This window comes from Lepidochelys olivacea (assembly GCF_965140295.1).
Source record: "Lepidochelys olivacea isolate rLepOli2 genome assembly, chromosome: 10".
Taxonomy (NCBI): Eukaryota; Metazoa; Chordata; order Testudines; family Cheloniidae; genus Lepidochelys; species Lepidochelys olivacea.
This window is the reverse complement of record NC_140420.1, coordinates 18043706-18068112: the sequence shown is the minus strand read 5'-3', so window position 1 is coordinate 18068112 and position 24407 is coordinate 18043706. Positions and strand designations below refer to the sequence as shown.

General features: G+C 43.9%; 1 protein-coding gene across 1 annotated transcript in view; it reads left to right on the top strand.

The window, feature by feature from the left end:
- The first annotated feature begins 5525 nt into the window (after window positions 1-5525).
- TMC5 (transmembrane channel like 5) overlaps window positions 5526-24407 on the top strand; it is a 49583-nt gene continuing 30701 nt past the window's right edge. Inside the window, exons 1-3 of the mRNA XM_084641426.1 lie at window positions 5526-5590; window positions 22692-22859; window positions 23678-23898. Of these exons, the coding sequence (XP_084497552.1) occupies window positions 22786-22859; window positions 23678-23898 (295 nt within the window). The 5' untranslated portion in view covers window positions 5526-5590; window positions 22692-22785. The remainder of the gene's footprint in view (window positions 5591-22691; window positions 22860-23677; window positions 23899-24407) is intronic.

Here is a 24407-nt window from a genome sequence, read left to right as displayed (position 1 = left end):
ACAAAGCACATGGGATCTTTTATAAGCAAGAAGGCAAATATGCCATATTTATTGAAAATACAACAGTTAACATATGCTTTTCAGTCACACAACATACACACAAACACACAAGTCCTGCAGATGGTCTTTATAGTCACCAGTCTGTTGTAGCTCAAGTCAATCTAATGGCCAGGTAGACTGAGCACAAGTAAGGAGCTGGGCTCTGTCAGTCGTGATCCGATGCTCCGAGGCTTTGCAGGACTGAACCCAGAGTTCCATGGCAAAACGCCCCATCTTTATAGTTGTAAATTCCCATTTGAGTCCATGCATTTTGCAATGTCATCCTGTAATCATTAGTCCTTAAGTGGTGTTAATCTTGGGGTTTTCTGCTGTTATCATTTGATGGTTATTGTTGGGCTTCCCATCGTTATCTCCTATTTGTTGTCTCGCCTTCGGGGGTGCCTGCCTCACCTCTGAGGTCGTCAGTGCTGCTAACATGTTTAGCCTCGGATACAATGGATGTTTTCTGATTTCTCCTGGTGTTTCCAAGTCTCTCACTTTTTCTTGACCATCTGGACATTTGTGATGGCCTTCACAACTTATCTTTTCCTGATGCATGCATTCCTCATTCACACAAACAGTCTCTCACAGAAACCTTCAAAGGTATACAGAATACCTTATAAATTAAGTCTTGCTAAATCCTACAATTAAAACAATTCACATTGGGGCTTGAGGCCCTCAACATTAATCTATTTATCATAGACACAATACAAAATCCTTTTACTTACTAAACCTTAAAACAAAGAAATGTATATTTAACTAGAATGCCTAATTTGTAATACATATAGGAAACCATAGTAGACATTTTTCAGAGTAACAGCCGTGTTAGTCTGTATTGGCAAAAAGAAAAGGAGTACTTGTGACACCTTAGAGACTAACCAATTTATTTGAGCATAAGCTTTCGTGAGCTACAGCTCACTTCATCGGATGCATACTGTGGAAAGTACAGAAGATCTTTTTATACACACAAACCATGAAAAAAAGGGTGTTTACCACTACAAAAGGTTTTCTCTCCCCCCACCCCACTCTCCTGCAGGTAATAGCTTATCTAAAGTGATCACTCTCCTTACAATGTGTATGATAATAAAGTTCGGCCATTTCCAGCACAAATCCAGGTTTTCTCCCCACCCCTCCCCCCCCCACAAACCCACTCTCCTGTTGGTAATAGCTTCTCTAAAGTGATCACTCTCCTTACAATGTGTATGATAATCAAGGGGGCTATTTCCAGCACAAATTCAGGTTTTCTCCCCCCCCCCCGCCTTTTTTTTTTTCCACACACACAAACCCACTCTCCTGTTGGTAATAGCTTATCTAAAGTGATTACTCTCCTTACAATGTGTATGATAATCAAGGTGGGCCATTTCCAGCACAAATCTAGGGTTTAACAAGAACATCTGGGGGGGGGGGGGGAAGGTAGGAAAAAACAAGGGGAAATAGGTTGCCTTGCATAATGACCCATCCACTCCCAGTCTCTATTCAAGCCTAAGTTAATTGTATCCAATTTGCAAATGAATTCCAATTCAACAGTCTTTCGCTGGAGTCTGGATTTGAAGTTTTTCTGTTGTAATATCGCAACCTTCATGTCTGTAATTGTGTGACCAGAGAGATTGAAGTGTTCTCTGACTGGTTTATGAATGTTATAATTCTTGACATCTGTTTTGTGTCCATTTATTCTTTTACGTAGAGACTGTCCAGTTTGACCAATGTACATGGCAGAGGGGCATTGCTGGCACATGATGGCATATATCACATTGGTGGATGTGCAGGTGAATGAGCCTCTGATAGTGTGGCTGATGTTATTAGGCCCTGTGATGATGTCCCCTGAATAGATATGTGGGCACAGTTGGCAACGGGCTTTGTTGCAAGGATAGGTTCCTGGGTTAGTGGTTCTGTTGTGTGGTATGTGGTTGCTGGTGAGTATTTGCTTCAGCTTGGGGGGCTGTCTGTAGGCAAAGACTGGCCTGTCTCCCAAGATTTGTGAGAGTGTTGGGTCATCCTTCAGGATAGGTTGTAGATCCTTAATAATGCGTTGGAGGGATTTTAGTTGGGGGCTGAAGGTGACGGCTAGTGGCGTTCTGTTATTTTCTTTGTTAGGCCTGTCCTGTAGTAGGTGACTTCTGAGAACTCTTCTGGCTCTATCAATCTGTTTCTTCACTTCCGCAGGTGGGTATTGTACTTGTAAGAATGCTTGATAGAGATCTTGTAAGTGTTTGTCTCTGTCTGGGGGGTTGGAGTAAATGCGGTTGTATCGCAGAGCTTGGCTGTAGACAATGGATCGTGTGGTGTGGTCAGGGTGAAAGCTGGAGGCGTGTAGGTAGGAATAGCGGTCAGTAGGTTTCCGGTATAGGGTGGTGTTTATGTGACCATCGTTTATTAGCACTGTAGTGTCCAGGAAGTGGATCTCTTGTGTGGACTGGTCCAGGCTGAGGTTGATGGTGGGATGGAAATTGTTGAAATCATGGTGGAGTTCCTCAAGGGCTTCTTTTCCATGGGTACAGATGATGAAGATGTCATCAATATAGCGCAAGTAGAGTAGGGGCGTTAGGGGACGAGAGCTGAGGAAGCGTTGTTCTAAGTCAGCCATAAAAATGTTGGCATACTGTGGGGCCATGCGGGTATCCATAGCAGTGCCGCTGATTTGAAGGTATACATTGTCCCCAAATGTAAAATAGTTATGGGTAAGGACAAAGTCACAAAGTTCAGCCACCAGGTTAGCCGTGACATTATCGGGGATAGTGTTCTTGACGGCTTGTAGTCCATCTTTGTGTGGAATGTTGGTGTAGAGGGCTTCTACATCCATAGTGGCCAGGGTGGTGTTTTCAGGAAGATCACTGATGGATTGTAGTTTCCTCAGGAAGTTAGTGGTGTCTCGAAGGTAGCTGGGAGTGCTGGTAGCATAGGGCCTGAGGAGGGAGTCTACATAGCCAGACAATCCTGCTGTCAGGGTGCCAATGCCTGAGATGATGGGGCGCCCAGGATTTCCAGGTTTATGGATCTTAGGTAGTAGATAGAATATCCCAGGTCAAGGTTCCAGGAGTGTGTCTGTGCAGATTTGATCTTGTGCTTTTTCAGGGAGTTTCTTGAGCAAATGCTGTAGTTTCTTTTAGTAATTCTCAGTGGGATCAGAGGGTAATGGCTTGTAGAAAGTGGTGTTGGAGAGCTGCTGAGCAGCCTCTTGTTCATATTCTGACCTATTCATGATGACAACAGCACCTCCTTTGTCAGCCTTTTTGATTATGATGTCAGAGTTGTTTCTGAGGCTGTGGATGGCATTGTGTTCTGCACGGCTGAGGTTATGGGGCAAGTGATGGTGCTTTTCCACAATTTCAGCCTGTGCACGTCGGTGGAAGCACTCTATGTAGAAGTCCAGTCTGCTGTCTCGACCTTCAGGAGGAGTCCATCTAGAATCCTTCTTTTTGTAGTGTTGGTAGGGAGGTCTCTGTCGATTAGTATGTTGTTCAGAGGTGTGTTGGAAATATTCCTTGAGTCGGAGACTTCGAAAATAGGATTCTAGGTCACCACAGAACTGTATCATTTTTGTGGGGGTGGAGGCGCAGAAGGAGAGGCATTATAACTTATCCTAAAACAAAAGGGTGACCATAATCTGTCATAAGGATTGTTCTGGTCTGTCCCTGCCTTAACATCAGTACAGACACTGGCAGTCTGTCAGATGCATTCCTACCAATGTCCCAAAGGGTCATTCCTTTCTGCTATTCAAAAAGGGTGGCTGGTAAAATGAAATCAAGACATACATTAGTACCTCTATTCTTATAGTACAATTATAAAATCCTGCTCCTACACCTCCAGGGTCCCTTTTTGACCAGGCATTCTGGTCGAAAACTGGACACCTGGCAACCCTAAGGCTCACTCCCATTTAAGTCAGTGGCAATGTTCCTGCTGATGTCAGTGGGTGCAGGAATAGAACACATTCATGAGCACACAGAACTTGAATGAAGAGACAATTCAATCTGTTTGGATTATAAATTTTTCAAGGCAATAACTAATTCCGCACTTTTTTGTAAAGTCCATAGGACATGAGTGACCTGTTTTTGTGCCTGTCATGTGCTATCTTTTTGCCATGCATACAGGAATATTTTTTAGAACTTCTGGGTTCTTTTCCTAATTTTGATCCAGACTCTCTGTATAATCTTTGGGCATACAATGTTCAGTACAGTTATGGAAGTGTGTAAGTCTTTGCAGTTTAGTAATGAGTTAATGGCATTCTTAAGAGATGTTTCAAAGGAAGAGAGAAAATAAGTCATAGTAGGGGGAGAATTGTGCTATGATCCCCAACCTGCAGTGAGCTTCTTTCAGGCACAGTTGCATCACTGCAGCATGGGGCTTATGTGTGGCTAAACTTGATCAGTTTTTTAATTGAATACTATGGAAACTACCCTGGGAACAGGCACCCAACAGAAGCACTTTTTTGTATAATGTTATACATCAAAATAAATGAATATATTTCAGAAGTCTCCATGAAATACAGAACCCACCTGACATCAACCGCTGGTCCTTCAGCTACAGAATCAGCCAGCAAACCTTCAGATGGTGAGAAAAGAGAGCCCCACCACTGCAGAAAACAAAATACAGCCAAGATAAACCCCAGCGCCAGGCATTACAAAGTGGGCCTAGCACCAAGACTCAGAGGCCTGGTCTTCAGGAAAAAGGGTGTGTTCGAACACGTGTTAACTACTTAACACCCCTGTCAATATTCCCTCTAAGTTTTGACAGGCCACATGCACAAAACATTTCTTCTGGGCAAATTTTTGACAGGCTGTGTACAGAAAACATTTCTTCTTGGCAAATTTTTGTGCACGCGGTGTCTCGCCATGTGCACGGGGTTTAGGGTCTGTGTGGGCACGCACAGGCGCCCATCTTAGAGGGAACAGTGACCCCTATCTACATAGTGGCTGGGAGGTGCCTCCCAGCGCCTAGACAGACTGGCCCTGGCTCCACAGTGTGGGGCCATGGCCACATTGGCAGCGGTTGTGCCTAGCCCCAGACTACAGACCCGCCCGCCCCCCTGCCAGGGTACCCACGCAGCACGTGGGCACCTACGTGTTAAAACTGCAAGGGCCCCGTCTACACTAGGGATCCAGCCCGTGTTAGAATTCCCGCTCGGTTTAGGGGGGGGGGGGTTACTGATCGCGCCCTAACCCTGTGCCGGGCGCCTCCGCGGAAGGGCAGAAGCACAACTCCCCGCGGGTGGAGCCATGGCGTCCGGCTGCAGAGCGCAGCCGCCCATCCGAGGGCAGCTTCGGGTGTCCCAGGCAGAGCGCCCGCCTGCTTTGCACGCCGCCTGCCAGCCAGCGGAGCGAGCCCTGCCTTGCGATTCATCCCCCTCCCCGCCTCCCGCAGGTGCGAGCGGCCAGCAAGTCCTGCTGGATTTCCGGGAGCAGCGGCTCTGGAGGTGCGTGAGAAGCGAGCGCTCTGTCCTGCCCGCCGGGTGGCTCGGATCACCGCTGTGACTGGGCTGGCGGCGGCTCCATCCCTCCCTCCTCACGGTGCAGGGCTGCAGCCCGGAGAGCGGACCCCAGCCCACCTCCTGTGGGTAAGTTACAGAAGCTTCTCTCTGCCTCTCTCCTGTGCTCTCTTCCCCCAACGCCCCTCAGCTTAGTCCAGGGTGCGGCATCTTGTATGAACTTTATGGAAGTTGCATCCCCTCTGGAGATAGGGGGTGGCAGCGGAGTTTGGCTCTGCCCTTACTGTGTCTGTCGGGGAAGGAGACCAGCTCTAGAACGCTTGGGTGAAAGAAACTCTGTCCAAGCTGTTGTCTTTAGGCTGTGTCATTCCAGTTTATGCTACACCAAAGCAACCATGTAAACGCTGCTTGGCTAAACTTTGGACCTGTTGACCTATGAGGAAGTGAAATGAATAAATTGGGTTGATGAGGAAAGTTCTGACCATCAGTGTTAAGGACATGTTGTTATTGAAGAAGAGCAGGTTTATAGTGTTGTTGCCAGTAACAATCAGTAAAGTTTGCCAGGCTCTCAAGACCGTGTACAGATTTGAGCTCTATTGTTGTTGTGTTTTCTATTGCTATTTTCAATGGTTTAGAAGTTCATTATATTTTACACTTTCTCTCTCTCCCTCCCTCTCTATATCTCTAGAGCAGAAATTTAAGGTCAATGTACACCAGGATGTTTTACACGTCAAATAATATTGAGTAGTACTGAGCTTGATATGAAAATGTATGTAAGCGCTATAAAGTCCGTTCTCTAATTCACAGCAAGATGTAAACACATGCAAAATATAATTTTAAAAATTTGGATTAAGGCCTCCATGAAACAGGTAGGACAGATTATCTGAACTCTGTTAAATTTAAAAAGCGAACACCGGCTTCTAAACCTTGATATTAACTTAGATGGACCAAAAAACCTCTGTATCCTATACGCTCAGTGAAATGTTCTGCCTCTTTTAGACTAGGAGCTAACATGGAAATGTAGATCCCTGCTGGTGCTGTGTGCTGTTGATAGCCTGTGCTGTACAGGAGGTCAGACTAGATCAGGGGTTCTCAAACTTCATTCCTCTGCGACCCCCTTCTGACAAAAAAAATTACTTCATGACCCCAGGAAGGGGTGCTGAAGCCCAATCCCCACTGCCATAGGCAGAAGGGCGAAAGCTGAAGCCCGAGCCCCGCTGCCCAGCGTGGGGGGCAAAGCCAGGAGGGGGGCCAAAGCTGGAGCTTGAGGGCTTCAGCCCTGGGTGCAGGAGCTCAAGCCGAAGCCTGAGCCCTGCCACCCAGGACTGAAGCCCTGGGCGGCGGGGCTTGGACTTTGGCTTCAGCCCCAGGCTCCAGCAAGTATAACACCAGCCCTGGTGACCCCATTAAAACGGGGTCATGGCCCACAGTTTAAGAACTACTGGACTAGATGATCTGATGATCCCTTCTGGCCTTAAACTCTATGATTCTATTAACGACACGGAAGGTCTCCAGGACAATGACACCACTGAAGTTTGAGCCTGCTTGTATTGGAGTCAGTGGCAAAACTTCTACTGACTTCAACTGGAGCGGGATTGGGTCCTTGCTGAATAAGCTGCAGCAATTTTCCTCCCCACTCGAGAGGTTAGCCCCTTGCTGTGCATTCATTTTAAAATAGTCGCTCCTTGCCAGGGGATGTTGTGAAGGCCAAGACTGTTGCAGGGTTCAAAAAAGCACTAGATAAATTCATGGAGGATAGGTCCATCAATGGCTATTAGCCAGGATGGGCCGGGATGGTGTCCCTAGCCTCTGTTTACTAGAAGCTGGGAATGGGCGACAGGGGATGGATCACTTGATGATTATTTGTTCTGTTCATTCCCTCTGGGGCACCTGGCATTTGGCACTGTCGGAAGACCGGATACTGGGCTAGATGGACCTTTGGTCTGACCCAGTATGGCCGTTCTTAAGGGACAGAGTCTGATAACCTTACTGCAATATAGTAGCAGTTGACTTCAGAGTTAGTTCCCCTGACTTCAGTGGGACAACTTGTAGAGTGAGGTACCATTCAATGGGTACAGAAATCTGGCCTCTAGTTACAGGTTAATGTGGAGCAGTGTTTCTCATCCTATGGGTTGCAACCTCCCACCAGAGGTCAGAAGGCACTGAGTTTTATTATAGTTGATAGCAAAGAATATCTTGCTCTTACACACCCTTTACCCTTTAAGGCCAGGTATTCTCTATCAGCCTGGCACACATACATAAATTAGGTAGGCTTCTTATTATCACTGATAACCTTTTTTAAAAAAAATATTTTTTACTCTTGCTTTAATAGTAAATATAAGGGATTTGAAATTTGTTGACTTTGAATAAGGGGTCACCAACCAGAGAAGGCTGAGAAACACATAAGTAGAGGATCAAATAAAAACACTCAAGCTTTGGCGTGAAGGCTTGGCTGCTTTAATCTGAGAGACCTTGATTCACTGGAATAGCACCCGTTCATTTGCTAAAGTTGGTTAGCCACTGCAGCCCTGTAGTTTGGCAATAACATATTTGTTACTGCAATGTGAACATCCTATACAGTGCAGTCTGATTTAATTTGTACAGAAACTTATCCTCTGCCAGGAAAGGGATGGTTAATCAATTTACTGTTGGTAGTATGATATTACAGTTACTGTACTGCACCTACAGAGCTAAACGCACAAGCACTTTGAACTACGTAGCTAAGGGTATGTCTACAGTACGAAATTAGGTCAAATTTATAGAAGTCGGTTTTTCAGAAATCGTTTTTATATAGTCGATTTGTGTGTCTCCCCGCACAAAATGCTCTAAGTGCATGAAGTGCATTAACTCGGCGGAGTGCTTCCACAGTACCGAGGCTAGCGTCGACTTCCGGAGTGTTGCACTATGGGTAGCTATCCCACAGTTCCCGCTGTCTCTGCCGCCCATTGGAATTCTGGATTGAGATCCCAATGCCTAATGGGGCAAAAACATTGTCACGGGTGGTTCTGGGTACATGTCGTCAGGCCCTCCCTCCCTCTGTGAAAGCAATGGCAGACAATTGTTTTGCGCCTTTTTTCCTGAGTTACCTGTGCAGACGCCATACCGTGGCAAGCATGGAGCCCGCTCAGCTCACTGTCACCCTATGTCTCCTGGGTGCTGGCAGCCACAGTACTGCATTGCTACACAGCAGCAGCAACCCATTGCCTTGTGGCAGCAGATGGTACAATAGGCCTGATAATCATCGTCGTCATGTCCGAGGTGCTCCTGGCCACCTCGGTAAGGGCAGTCAGGAGTGCCTGGGCAGACATGGGCACAGGGACTAAATTAGGAGTGACTCAACCAGGTCATTCTCTTTAGTCCTGTTGGCAGTCCTATTGTACCATCTTATGGCGAGCAGGCAGGAAATGGGGATGGCTAGTAGTCCTATTGCACCATCTTCTGCCGGGCAGGCAGGAGATGAGGATGGCTAGCAGTCCTATTGCACTGTCTGCTGCCAGCCAAAGATGTAAAAGGTAGCTGGAGTGGATCAAAACAAGAAATACACCAGATTTGTTTTGTATTCATTTGCTCCCCCCTCCCTCCCTCCATGAAATCAACAGCCGACAATCATTTCTGTGAGGTCTGTCAGGGGCACCTTGAAAAGTTTAATGGAGATTCAGTCCTGCCTGAAATACCGGGGGGAGGAATAGTTCAGTGGGTTGAGCATTGGCCTGCTAAACCCAGGGTTTTGAGTTCAATCCTTGAGGGTGCCATTCTGTGTGACAGTTGTTCTTGTTTCTCCTTGTGTAAAGCCACCCCCTTCGTTGATTTTAATTCCCTGTAAGCCATGTCATCTGTCGCCCCTCCCTCCATCAGAGCAACGGCAGACAATTGTTCCGTGCCTTTTTTCTGTGCAGACGCCATACCACGGCAAGCATGGAGCCCGCTCAGATCACTTTGGCAATTAGGAGCACATTAAACACCACACGCATTATTCAGCAGTATATGCAGCACCAGAACCTGGCAAAGTGAAACCGAGCGAGTAGGCGATGTCAGCGCAGTGATGAGGACATGGACACAGACTTCTCTCAAAGCACGGGCCCTGGCAATGTGGGCATCATGATGCTAATGGGGCAGGTTCATGCGGTGGAATGCAGATTCTAGGCCTGGGAAACAAGCACAGACTGGTGGGACTGCATAGTGTTGCCAGTCTGGGACGATTCCCAACAGCTGCGAAACCTTTTCATGGAACTTTGTGACTTGCTTTCCCCTGTCCTGAGGCACAATACCAAGATGAGAGCAGCCCTCACAGTTGAGAAGCGAGTGGCAATGGCCCTGTGGAAGCTTGCAACGCCAGACAGCTACCGGTCAGTCGGGAGTCAATTTGGAGTGGGCAAATCTATTGTGGGGGCTGCTGTGATGCAAGTAGCCAACGCAATCAAAGATCTGCTGATATCAAGGGTAGTGACCCTTGGAAATGTGCAGGCCATAGTGGATGGCTTTGCTACAATGGGATTCCCGAACTGTGGTGGGGCCATAGACGGAACCCATATCCCTATCTAGGCACCAGAGCACCAAGGCAGCGAGTACATAAACCGCAAGGGGTACTTTTCAGTGGTGCTGTAAGCACTGGTGGATCACAAGGGATGTTTCACCAACATCAACATGGAATGGCCGGGAAACGTACATGACGCTTGCATCTTCAGGAACTCTGGTCTGTTTCAAAAGCTGCAGGAAGGGACTTTATTCCTAGACCAGAAAATAACCGTTGGGGATGTTGAAATGCCTATATGTATCCTTGGGGATCCAGCCTACCCCTTAATGCCATGGCTCATGAAGCCATACACAGGCAGCCTGGACAGTAGTTAGGAGCTGTTCAGCTACAGGCTGAGCAAGTGCAGAATGGTGGTAGAATGTGCATTTGGACTTTAAAAGCACGCTGGTGCAGTTTACTTACTCGGTTAGACCTCAGAGGAACCAATATTCCAACAGTTATTACTGCTTGCTGTGCTCTCCACAATATCTGTGAGAGTAAGGGGGAGATGTTTATGGCGGGGTGGAAGGTTGAGGCAAATCGCCTGGCTGCTGGTTACATGCAGCCAGACACCAGGGCAGTTAGAAGAGCGTAGGAGGGTGCGGTGTGCATCAGAAAAGCTTTGAAAACCAGGCTACGGTGTGAAAGTTCTGTTTGTTTCTCCTTGATGAAACTGCCCCCCCCCCTCGGTTCACTCTACTTCCCTGTAAGCTAACCACCATCCCCTCCCTCCTTCAATCACAGCTTGCAGAGGCAATAAAGTCATTGTTGTTTCACATTCATGCATTCTTTATTAATTCATCACGCAAATAGGGGGATAACTGCCAAGGTAGCCCAGGAGGGGTGGTGGAGGAGGGAAGCACTGGGAGGGGTGGTGGAGGAGGGAAGGACAAGGCCACACAGCACTTTAAAACTTATTGAATGCCAGCCTTCTGTTGCTTGGGCAATCCTCTGGGGTGGAGTGGCTGGATGGCCGGAGGCCCCCCCACCGTGTTCTTGGGCGTCTGGGTGAAGAGGCTATGGAACTTGGGGAGGAGGATGGTTGGTTACACAGGGGCTGTAGCGGCAGTCTGTGCTCCTGCCTTTCCTGCAGCTCAACCATACGCTGGAGCATATTAGTTTGATCCTCCAGCAGCCTCAGCGTTGAATCCTGCCTCCTCTCATCACGCTGCTGCCACCTTTCAGCTTCAGCCCTCTCTTCAGCCTGCACGTACTCTCTTCAGCCCACCACCTCTCCTCCCGGTCATTTTGTGCTTTCCTGCACTCTGACATTGTCTGCCTCCACGCATTCGTCTGTGCTCTGTCAGTATGGGAGGACAGCATGAGCTCAGAGAACATTTCATCACGAGTGCGTTTTTTTCGCCTTCTGATCTTCGCTAGCCTCTGGGAAGGAGAAGATCCTGTGATCCTTGAAACACATACAGCTGGTGGAGAAAAAAAAAGGGACAGTGGTATTTAAAAAGACACCTTTTATAGAACAATGGGTACACTCTTTCACGGTAAACCTTGCTGTTAACATTACATACATAGCATATGTGCTTTCGTTACAAGGTTGCATTTTGCCTCCCCCCACCGCATGGCTAGCCCTTCCCCCCTCCCCATGGCTAACAGTGGGGAACATTTCTGTTCAGCCACAGGTAAACAGCCCAGTAGGAACGGGCACCTCTGAATGTCCCCTTAAGAAAAGCACCCTATTTCAACCAGGTGACCATGAATGATATCACTCTCCTGAGGATAACACAGAGAGATAAAGAACAGATGTTGTTTGAATGCCAGCAAACATACACTGCAATGCTTTGTTCTGCAATGATTCCCAAGTACGTGTTACTGGCCTGGAGTGGTAAAGTGTGCTACCATGGTGGATGGAATAAGGCTGCCCTCCCCAGAAACCTTTTGCAAAGGCTTTGGGAGTACATCCAGGAGAGCCGCGAATGCCAGGGCAAATTAATCATTAAACACGCTTGCTTTTAAACCATGCATAGTATTTTAAAAGGTACACTCACCGGAGGTCCCTTCTCCACCTGCTGGGTCCAGGAAGCAGCCTTGGGTGGGTTCGGGGGGTACTGGCTCCAGGTCCAGGGTGAGAAACAGTTCCTGGCTGTCGGGAAAACTGGTTTCTCCGCTTGCTTGCTGTGAGCTATCTACAACCTCATCATCATCATCTTCCTCGTCCCCAAAACCTGCTTCCGTGTTGCCTCCATCTCCATTGAAGGAGTCAAACAACACGGCTGGGGTAGTGGTGGCTGAACCCCCTAAAATGGCATGCAGCTCATCATAGAAGTGGCATGTTTGGGGCTCTGACCCGGAGGGGCCGTTAGCCTCTCTGGTTTTCCGGTAGGCTTGCCTCAGCTCCTTAAGCTTCAGGAGTCCCCGTTATGGACTCTGTCCTTCATGCCCTGGGAGATTTTGACAAATGTTTTGGCATTTTGAAAACTGGAACGGAGTTCTGATAGCATGGATTCCTCTCCCCATACAGCGATCAGATCCTGTACCTCCCGTTCGGTCCATGCTGGAGCTCTTTTGTGATTCTGGGACTCCATCGTGGTCACCTCTGCTGATGAGCTCTGCACTCACCTGCAGCTTGCCACACTGGCCAAACAGGAAATGAGATTCAAAAGTTCGCAGGCCTTTTCCTGTCTAACTGGCCAGTGCATCTGAGTTGAGAGTGCTGTCCAGAGCGGTCACAATGGAGCACTCTGGGATAGCTCCCGGAGGCCAATACCATCTAATTGCATCCACAGTACCCCAAATTCGACCCGGCAAGGCCGATTTCAGCGCTAATCCCCTTGTTGGGGGTGGAGTAAGGAAATCGATTTTAAGAGCCCTTTAAGTCGAAAAAAAGGGCTTTGTCATGTGGACAGGTGCAGGGTTAAATCGATTTAATGCTGCTAAATTCAACCTCAACTCCTAGTGTAGACCAGGGCTAAGTCTTTCTAGCTGGGGCTGTAACAGATTTGTATTCTCTGTGCACTGGGTACAGAGGGGGATGGGTAATGCACTCACCAATGTGTTACACTGTATTTTAAGTACTCATGGCTTGTCTGAAAAAAGCAATTACATTTTGTTGCTATGAAGTTGTCTGAGAACTGGATACAAGGAAGAACAGAGTGGACAGAAATAGCCATGACAAGTGGACAGTTTTCTGTTACAAAACATAGTTTTCTATGTACTGAAATCACTTCTGAACTCATTCATTACAACATATTGGGGTGTGTGTGTGTGTGTTTCCCCATTTGAGTCTGATGTTTTAATTTTGAAAATAAATGAACTCCCAGAGGTAGCCACACAAATAGTAGTGAGGTTAAAACATTCTAAAAAGGAAGTTGGGGAAATGTATCTTTTGAAGCTTGAAGACAGTAAATGTCTTGACCATTCTTATAAAATTATAACTACTTTAATTTACATTGGTCTTTTCAGTTGGACTAGTTGATGAGGCTCTTGAAACTGATACATCTCATTAAATTATAATCTGAAACTGGCAACAAAATTGGTTAGGTTTACTTTACCAGTGCAGAATAAAGAAGCTGATGCAAAACAAAAGGAGCCACTCTATTAAAATTAAACATACAATAGTTAAGACTTTTTAGCATATTGTTGTACTATGCTGTGTCTTTCCATATATAGTTATCATTCCAAACTTTCATTTTCTTGTGTCCAAACCCAGTTTCTTCTAACACCAGTATTCTGTTGACTGGAGCTGTCAGTGCTGGCTAGTAGAAAGTAGGAGTTGCAAGATTACTATTTATTTTTAAACGCAGACTCAGTTCTGTTCTGCTTCACAGAATGCATCAGTGCATAGTTTGGAACGGACTCTTACTTACATGTGAGCCTAGATATAACTGTGATGGGTCCCTTGGGAAATATATATAACTGGTTTATATATATCTAATTATATAGATTATATGATATTATATAGATTATATGATCTAATTATGGGCTGGATAAAGTCTTACAAGTTCTGTAAGTAGGGGCACAGCACAAGATTCAACTGATCTTCCTTCTGATTCTTTAGCAGAAATCTCTCTCCTCGTAGGATTCACAATTTCTTACTCATGCAAATCTTTCCTTTTCTGTCTGATGCATCACCCTACCTTTCCGTTTGGCTATTTCTAATGTTAATAGTTATAACGTTGTAGGACCCCCTTTTCCCAATCAGAGAAACTTTGGACAGAATGGTATAGCCTTTTATTTTATTTTATTTTATTTAAAGTGAATTCTGTAATATGGTATTACACCACCGTGGGTTTGGCTCTGGCAGCTACAGTTTCAAGCTTAACAGAGTGAAAGTCACCTCCTCCACTTTCTTTAGAGTCTCTAGGAACACCAAAGACCAAGGGTAGTGACCACACGTACATTCTATTTTACAAGTATTACGAAAGTTACAATGAAAGTTATGATTACCCAAGCATATAGAAATTCTATACCAGTGGTTCCCAAACTAGGGACGCCACTTGTTCAGAGAGAGCCCCTGGCGGGCCAGGCTGGTTTGCTTACCTGCCACGTCTGCATGTTTGGCCAATCGCAGCTCCCAGTGGCCGCTGTTCACCATTCTCGGCCAATGGGGGCTTCAGGAAGCCGAGCGGGCCGAGGGACATGCTGGCCGCCCTTCCCACAGCCCCCATTGGCCTGAAGCGGCGAATCATGGCCAGTGGGAGCTGCGATCGGCCGAACCTGCAGACGTGGCAAGTAAACAAACCAGCCTGGCCCACCAGGGGCTTTCCCTGAACAAATGGCGCCCCTAGTTTGGGAACCACTGTTCTATACAGACCTATGCACAAGTTGCAAATATAGCTTTACTCACATCCTTAACAATAGTGTTAGGGTCTGATCTGTCTCCCGTGGCTTGATCATCAGTAGAGGGAGAGTTTCTGCTGCACTCTCCCATAAGGAGCTCAATTTTCCTGTTCTGGGCATCCCCTTTTTATAATATGATTCTGTGTATACCTACATTCTGTGCATGTCCATAAAAGTGTCAACCCCCTTTTCTCTTATTGGTCTGTGTCCCCTAGAAATATAAGGGACCCCAATTTTCTGTAGGCTGTGTAAGTTCCCTTTGTTCTCACTAGCATCAATGCACAGCCTGTATCCTGTGGTTAAGACACATGTCTAAGACAGGTGAGCCTTTACACTATTTTTATGATCTAATATTAATCTTCTGGGTATTTTTGTGCAATATTACCTCTTGGTACCTCTTTTCCCATAATCTTAAAGCATCAGGTTACTTTTTTTCCAATCACTTATGTCATCATTTCTTATCTCCAAAGCCTAAAATAGCTAAGCTAAAGTCTTGCGGGCATCAACCTACAGGTTTTTGCATTTCAGCTTGTCCTACTCATGTCTATTACTTGGGTCCACTAAATGCTGATCAATCTTATTATTTTATAATCCTACAAATTCATTCTGCTTAACATACAATCAATATATATGATAACATCACACAATAAATGGATAATAAACTAAAATCACTGACTACAATGGGTTGAGTTTTTGTAGTTGCCTTATACAATAGAATCTCAGAGTTACAAACACCTCAGGAATGGAGGTTGTTTGTAACTCTGAAATGTTTGCAACTCTGAACAAAACATCATGGTGGTTCTTTCAAAAGTTTACAACAGCACATTGACTTAATACAGCTTTGAAACCTTACTATGCAAAAGAAAAATGCTGCTTTTAACCATCTTAATTTAAATGACACAAGCAAAGAAACTGTTTCCTGACCTTGTCAAATCTTTTTTTAAAAATGTATGTTTCAGTAGTTTACGTTTAACACGGTTCTGTACTGTATTTGCTTTTTTGTTTTGTCTCTGCTGCTGCTTCATTGCATACTTCCAGTTCCCAATGAGGCGTGTGGTTGACTGGTCGGGTCATACTCTGGTGTTCGGAACGCTGAGGTTCTACTGGAGTTTCTTTTAAAGATGTTAGGGAATAAAAATAGCGGATGTCACATGCTGGGTTCCAGGTTGTGTCACCCTCTAATAGCTTGTCCACAGAAGATAATAATCGGCAACTGGTTTAGTGGAGTTCGGCTTAAGTCACAGAGGCCTGTGTCTTGCTGCTGAAGGTCCCAGGCATCCTCTGAAAAATCACTCTATTCCCATCAGATCAGTAAACATTACTACTGTATATTTATGCTTACATAAAAGCAAAAAATAACGGGTTGCATGGTCTCTGCTCTTGATCAAAGTATACCAAACATTTGATATTTGCATACAAATAAGTTACTTTTCAATGCCATTCTGTTACATTGATACTGGGGCTATTACTATGCAAGGTGGGGCAAAGTAAGCATGGCTTAGCGTGGCAGCTACTGGGAGTTCAAAATGGAAGAAGAAGGGAAAAAACAGCCCACAGTATAGGGGTGGTTAACCATTTTACCATCAATCCTCAGTCAGTAATGGAGTATGGAATAGAGCTTAGCTCTGGACATGAAGAGGAAAAAGCACATGCATTTCAGTGCTTTGCAAAATCTTCAAGACTTACTGCAAGAACCTCAAAATTGGGTAGTGTCATGCTACTGTCATGCTGCATTGCGTTCTAGCCTGGTGAGTTGGAATAAATCATATGGTAGGTATTTGATTAGCTGGGCCTCTCTCATGTAATGTGACCAAGGAATCAGGCCATGGCAGTAGAAGCCCTTGCTAGCTGATTGCTCAGGGAGGTTGTGTTGTGGTTGAGCTGTGATCCAGTGGCCTTCTGTAATTGCCCCAGTTTGGGCCTGATGCTGCAAGGTGCTGAGCACCCTGGGGCTATTGGGACCTTTTCAGAGAGGACTGCACCCTGTAAACCCCATTTGAATCAAATGTGGAAAATGTCCACATATCTGGAGTGGCTGAATTGTGAGTTACAACAGTGCCTTAAAAACATGCATGTGTGCATATGTGCACACATCCTCCCTCCATGGCAAGGAAAGGACCATCTGGTCTATTGCTACTGTACATTTTCAAATTCAGTATTACAAGGATGCCTAACTCAACAGCCCCCAAACAATGAGGGAAACAACATTAGTGCATGAGATAGGACATGAGAGAGTTATATACTCTATGCTGTACCACCTCCAGGATTATTTTCTCAGACTGTATATGTGGTAGGTGGAGTCTGGGTAGGTGTGTCAAGAAGTGAAAGTAGTGGTACAGTGTCTGAAGCTTGCTTGCTGTGCTTATGAAAACATAGACATTTGCACTGTGCTTGATCTAGGAAGATTTGCAGGATGGGAGAGAAACGTGGCCATTGTGTATCAGTCAGCTGGCTGCACTGACTTGCTTCTGCCAATCTGGAAACATGTTAAATCAAAAATTAAAGCATCAACGAAGCAAGAGACAGGTTAAAAAAGCTAAATCTATTTCTAGAAGAATCTCTAGTTTCTAGACAACTGAAAATGACTTTTTAATGTAAGTTTATCCGTAAGAATTATAAATGTGTAGAGGCTTTACTTTTTGGGATGGGGAGTCTACATGTGTGGGGGCGGAATAGGGGAAGAATATTGTGGTCTTCATGAAATTTAGTAAATTATTTCAGGTTTCAGAGTAGCAGCCGTGTTAGTCTGTATCCGCAAAAAGAAAAGGAGTACTTGTGGCACCTTAGAGACTAACAAATTTATTTGAGCATAAGCTTTCGTGAACTACAGCTCACTTCATCGGATGCATGCAGTGGAGAATACCTGTGTTGCTTATATCCATCCCTATTCAACAAATAATTTTAAAGAGCATGTTTCAGTCCCATAGAAGTCAATAGGGCTTAATCATATGCTTAAGGTTAACCACATTTAAGTGCTTTTCTGAATAAGTCTAGGCTGCTGAACTGTGCTATAAGAGGGAAAGTGAGTCCGGATTATGACACTTATCTCTCACTTATCACAATCAAATTGATTGCCACTAAAACTAGCTGTCCTCCTTTGTGAAGTCACTCGATCTCTCGTAACATACACAATTCAGGCTCTATCTATCTTGAAACAAGGGTCCAGTGTAACAATGAAAATGTCAAAGTCTCAAATACACCCAACAGCTTAAATAAAATCAGATGCCATGGGAAAGTCAAGTCACAGCATTTGTTGTTGTGGACCTAGTCCTGCACCCTCTTACGTAATTGATAAAGTTCCCACAGACATCTGTGATCCATGAGTCAGCCTTTTTTTAATGGTTATCTTACATAAACTTCAGCTGGTGCTTGCCAGAGCCTGTATTCCTCTTAGAGTTTTATCTCACAGGGTCTGACTGGTTTTGTCCCTAGTTATTTTGCTTCAGAGGCAGACACTCCATTAGCTACCGCTGTGTTGGATCAAATAGGACTTGCCTGATCTGGTGAGTCAGCAGAAGAGCAGTGTAGAATCCTAGAACCTGATACCCTGTCACAATATTAAATTCGTTTAATATCAATTTCAGATTGACAAATTAATTAAAATGTGCTAGTAATGAGGAACTGGGTAGAGTATATTAAACAGGAAAGGAATCCATAATATAAAAGCTCAGAGGGTGACAATAAAGAGAGAACCAGCCGGGCCTTTTATAAACTAAAGGCTACTTGTGGGAAAGAATGTAGTTTAATCTGATATATCAAATATTCGTGGTTCTTGGATGACTGACATTGCTTTTGTGCTTGTAGTAGTTCTTTATAGTTCAAACAACTGTTGTTGGCTTTAAAAAAAAAAAAGATCTTCAAGTAACTTCTAGATTGGTTTCTTTTTTTAACTTTGCATAACTACAAGCAGACACTTTGTTTGTATACTGACACTGCTAGGAGTATAATGGCAGCACTCCCTCATGCTTTAACTCATTTGTTTGAAACTTGATAAGACAGGATGTGCATGTTACTAACACCTTCCTGTGTGATTAACATTCTACATGAGGATTAGTGTTGGCAGAATGAAATCCCCATCTCGGCAGAACTAGGTCCTGGAGCTGCCTTACCACATGCGTTTTAGAGGGAGGGAGGAAAATGCGGCTGTTCTTTTGGATCTTGACCCAGAAAAAATGAGCCTGTTGGCCTACAAAAGGGTCTGAGGTACCTGAACTGTGTAACCCCAGAGGCTATTTACTGATCCAAAGGAAAGTGCCCACTCCCTAATGGATGTCTATCCCTCTTATATGGCCCCCGTTACCATAGTATCTGAGCGTCCCCCAGTCTTTAGTGTATTTAGCATCACAACAGGTCTGTGAGGTAGGGAATTGCTACTATCCCCATTTTACTGATGAAACACTAAGGCACTGAGACACAAGTGACTTGCTGACAGTCAGTTAGGGAGTCTGGTGGAGTAGGGACTTGAACTCAGGTTTCTTGAGTCCCAAGCTAGAGCTTTAACCACTGGACAAGCCTTCCTCTCTGTGACACTGAGACTTGCTGAATGACACAGTAATGACCCTTAATCTTCTCCTCCCCTCCCCTCCCATCTCCCAAACAGTAGTTGTTCTCCTGTGAAGATTCATTCAATCAGAGAAGAATTTTTGAAGTGAGACTAGTTTAACAGAGACAAACACCTACAAGATATCTATCAAGCATTCTTACAACTACAATACACACCTGCGGAAGTGAAGAAACAGATTGACAGAGCCAGAAGAGTTCCCAGAAGTCACCTACTACAGGACAGGCCTAACAAAGAAAATAGCAGAACGCCACTAGCCGTCACCTTCAGCCCCCAACTAAAACCCCTCCAATGCATTATTAAGGATCTACAACCTATCCTGAAGGATCACCCAACACTCTCACAAATCTTGGGAGATAGGCCAGTCCTTGCTTACAGACAGCCGCCCAACCTGAAGCAAATACTCACCAGCAACCACATACCACACAACAGAACCACTAACCCAGGAACCTATCTTTGCAACAAAGCCCGTTGCCAACTGTGTCCACATATCTATTCAGGGGACATCATCACAGGGCCTAATAACATCAGCCACACTATCAGAGGCTCATTCACTTGCACATCCACCAATGTGATATATGCCATCATGTGCCAGCAATGCCCCTCTGCCATGTACGTTGGTCAAACTGGACAGTCTCTACGTAAAAGAATAAATGGACACAAATCAGATGTCAAGAATTATAACATTCATAAACCAGTCGGAGAACACTTCAATCTCTCTGGTCACACGCTTACAGACATGAAAGTTGCAATATTACAACAGAAAAACTTCAAATCCAGATTCCAGCGAGAGACTGTTGAATTGGAATTCATTTGCAAATTGGATACAATTAACTTAGGCTTGAATAGAGACTGGGAGTGGCTAAGTCATTATGCAAGGTAACCTATTTTCCCTTGTTTTTTCCTAAACCCCCCCACCCCCACGACGTTCTTGTTAAACCCTGGATTTGTGCTGGAAATGGCCCACCTTGATTGTAAGGAGAGTGGTCACTTTAGATAAGCTATTACTAACAGGAGAGTAGGTTTGTGGGGGGTGGGGGGGAGAAAACCTGTATTTGTGCTGGAAATGGCCCACCTTGATTATCATACACATTGTAAGGAGAGTGATCACTTTAGATAAGCTATTACCAGCAGGAGAGTGGGGTGGGGGGAGGTATTTTTTCATGCTTTGTGTGCAGAAAAAGATCTTCTACACTTTCCACAGTATGCATCCGATGAAGTGAGCTGTAGCTCATGAAAGCTTATGCTCAGATAAATTGGTTAGTCTCTAAGGTGCCACAAGTACTCCTTTTCTTTTTGCGAATACAGACTAACAGGGCTGTTACTCTGAAACCTGTCAATATTTATCTCTTGCTGACTGAGAGGACCACATCAGAGGTCAAAGAGAAGGAAGGCATCACATGGCCTGACGATGACCCCCCACTTCCTCTCTAATGAACCTTGGTGAAAAGGTAAAAGGGCTGGGCCCCATTCCACAGCAGTGCCTCCTGGAAATTCATGGAGAGATCATGGTACTGGTTGCACTATTAGAACCTAAACAGAATAAAATGGAGACCAGTGGGGCATGGGACCTACCTTTTATGAGTTTGTCTCTCAGGGTTGCTCTGCAAGTCCTCATGGATGAGCTTTATTTTTTAGGGGGAGCAAGAAGAAGAGGTGTTATGTGGATTTTTGTGTCTGGGTGACCTTTTCCCATGGGGAGGTAGGCTTGCTGTGAAGGAATCTTCTGTTGCCTTTCCGAGAGCATTGTGTGTCTCAGAAGTAGAGCTGGTCAAAATTTTCCAACAGAACTGTCTTTCATTGGAAAATGCTGAATTGGTTCTCCCAAATCGAATTCTAAACAAATTCTTCCTGTGAAAAATTACTAATTTTTTACTTTTGTCCTGAATCAAAACAAAAGTGTTTTTGTTTTCCAAAAATTTTAAGTTTTTTTATGCGAGGGAAATTCTGTTTTCCAGCCAGCTCTCCTCATTAGACTGACTATACGGTAAACCTGGCAATTCTTGTAAACCCTATGCTTTTAAGTTGGGTGTGGTGTGAATGTGCTAATTACTAAAAAACTGGTAGACAATTTTTTTTATTTAGCACACACCAATTCTTAAACATATTTATCAAGTGTTGTCAAAGAAAAATTCTCACTGTTATATTAATTACTGGGAGTCAGTCCTTCCTCAAGCAAAACCCCCATTTTGTCTGCTGCAAAGAGGAAGGATTAGGTTCGGGATTTTATATACATATATATGTACACTTGTATAACTGATTAATTTGGTCAGCTGATTACTGGCTTAATATGTTACTTTAAGGCTCTTGCAATCTTTGGTCTATCTTGATATGTGTGGGATTGTTACCAGAACAACATGAAAAGTTTAGCATTAAGTGCTTATGTTTATAGTCTCTTGTGGGCAAATATCAGATTCCATTCAGTAATTGTTTGCAAAGTGGGATGGGCAACTTCAGAATATATTTAAGTTGCTTAATATAGTTTTTATTGCCAAGTACTCGAAGGCATCAATCTGGATATAGCTGTGTGACTTGATCATGATATAATACACAATACTAAAACATGATTAATATATTATAATACACTTGTCTTTTGTACTAGTTTATTTTCACATAAACATGGATATTTTTATGGGGTGATATCTGCTCGGCCTTTACCCTATGTTCCTAGCATTCACTGAGTATAATCCCTCCCCTCAGGGTTGACCTCGACTAGCTACATTGAAACAAAAACTACAATGTCTTGTCTCATTAGAGTTGTACAGTGAGATAGTTATCTCGATGTAAAAACCTACCTTTTTTAAAGCAGTGAAGACATAACCAGCTATACTTAACCACCTCTCTACAAGACTCTTCAAATTTACAATGAAAACCTCTGTAGCTGTGCCAATTGCAGGAGCTGGGCTCTGGTTTGAAATCAGTGACATGTACCTAAAGAGAAACAGGATCCATCTGTAGATCAGGGATCATTGGTTTGTTATATATCTTTAAAAAACAACAACACTGATTTATATGTTGTCAAAATGTTGGGAAAATCTTTTTAGACAAAATCTTCATGCTCAAGTGTAGTGCTTTAATTTTAGATAAGGGCTTGTATTTCTACATAGTGAAATTTGCTATCTTTGTAACTACCAGTAAATACATGTTGTCCAGAGGGTAAATAGGACCCAGATGATGCTATACTCACTTGAGACCGTTCTGCATTTATACAGATCTTATTGCTTTATTCATTATTACTCCAGGAAGAATAAAGCAATTTTTTGTCTTGTTCAGATTCTATTATTATTATTATTCTATCTATTATTTTTGTTCCTTGCTACTAGGCAGAAAATCTATTGGATCTAATTTTTGTCTTTTATTAGATTCTAAATGAATCACCCGCTAATATAATACTGAAGCACTAAAGACTTCAGGTAAAGAAGATTTCTCACCGATAATCAAGGAATCAGATGCATCATGTTTTATCACGATAATGAAGCCTTTGAAAACCCAGACTATCATTACTCAGAGACATTGGAGATTGACAGAAGGTAAGTTTGAGGAATAATTTATAAAAGTTCTGACCAATAGTACTGTTGGTAATAAAGGAAATTGAATATTTAGAATTCATGGGAGTGTGGGGGATGGAACTTGTTACCATTTCTATTTTTGCCCTTCATTTCAATCACTCCTTAGTTCTTGTCTGAGAATGTCTGTGGAGTCTCTCTTGCAGTGTTGTTGTAGCCATGTAGGTCCCAGGATATGAGAGAGACAAGGTAGATGAGGTAATATCTTTTACTGGATCAACTTCTGTTGGTGGAAGGTACAGATCTGAAGAAGAGCTCGGTGTCACTCAAAACGTGTACCTTCCACCAACAGTAGTTGGTCCAATCATACTTCAACTACTCTCTCTGTGTTTCTACATTTGTCAGAGTGGCTCTGTTATTATTTTACACTTTAGAGTAATATGTTCCAGGATTTATAGTTGCAGGTGCCAGGGATTTGTTGGTTTCATCAATTTTTCAGCAGATGTGCAGCCAAAAAGTTTACTGCACGCTTAGAGCCTGGAGCCTGACTTTACAAATGCTTATGTATATACTTACTTTGAGCGGTCCTTCCGCTGACTTGAGTGGGACTGAAGTTTTAGTCTCTTTAATTCAGTTTGTGATTGGCGCTTATGTCAGAAATTTGATTCTAAGGATTGTATATTATGAAAATGTTTTTAAAATGTGGTGAAGTGAGATGATACATAACTTATTTATGTCAAAACATTGTTTGAATACTGCACATCTAGAAACAAAGGTAAAAAGATATATTTTACCTTTTTGGTTACTGTTATTCACTCCTTTTTGTTTGTTTGCTCACACAGCAGAGAAAGGAATTCATCCTTTCACCAAAACCTTCATGATTCCTCCCTGGATGATGACTCGTTGTACGATTCCTATGAAGGTCGCAGTGGAAGAGGACAAAGAAACCAGGATTATCCCTTGGCTATACCGATGGCCTCAATGCAGCCTGGTTTCCAATACAGCTACAGCACATCGAGATCAGCTATGCAACACAACACAAATCCATATGGAAATCCACACAGTACGTAATTCCACATACCAAAATCCTATGTATAATAGACAGTATTTTGGGGGTTCATTCCTGAGGTTGATCCAAATACCTGCTCATCTTGATTTCTAAAGGAGCTCTACATTCAAGGCATGTTTTATAGAAGTATCCCTCTTAGGAAACTTAAAATGTAACATCTTTGTGGGCAAAATGAGAGGGAGGAAATCTCCTAGTTTTTTTTAAATAAAGAACATTTTAGCAAGGATTATTTCCATCCTGTCACTCCAGAGTTTTATTTTTTCTTATGTTGTGCTTGGGAGGGGGAAAAACAGAACATTAACATTAGTTACCTACATTTTAGAAAGTGATTAGTGGGTTTTGGGTGCTTTCTTTTCTGCATGCCCAACTTGAAACACCTTAATGAGGCCTCATTTTTAAAAAAAAATTTTTTTTGAGCACTTTCTGAAAATCAGGTACCTTTATGATGTCTTATGTTGAGCCTCCAAAAATTGAGACAGCCACAGTCACTAGCTACTCTTGAA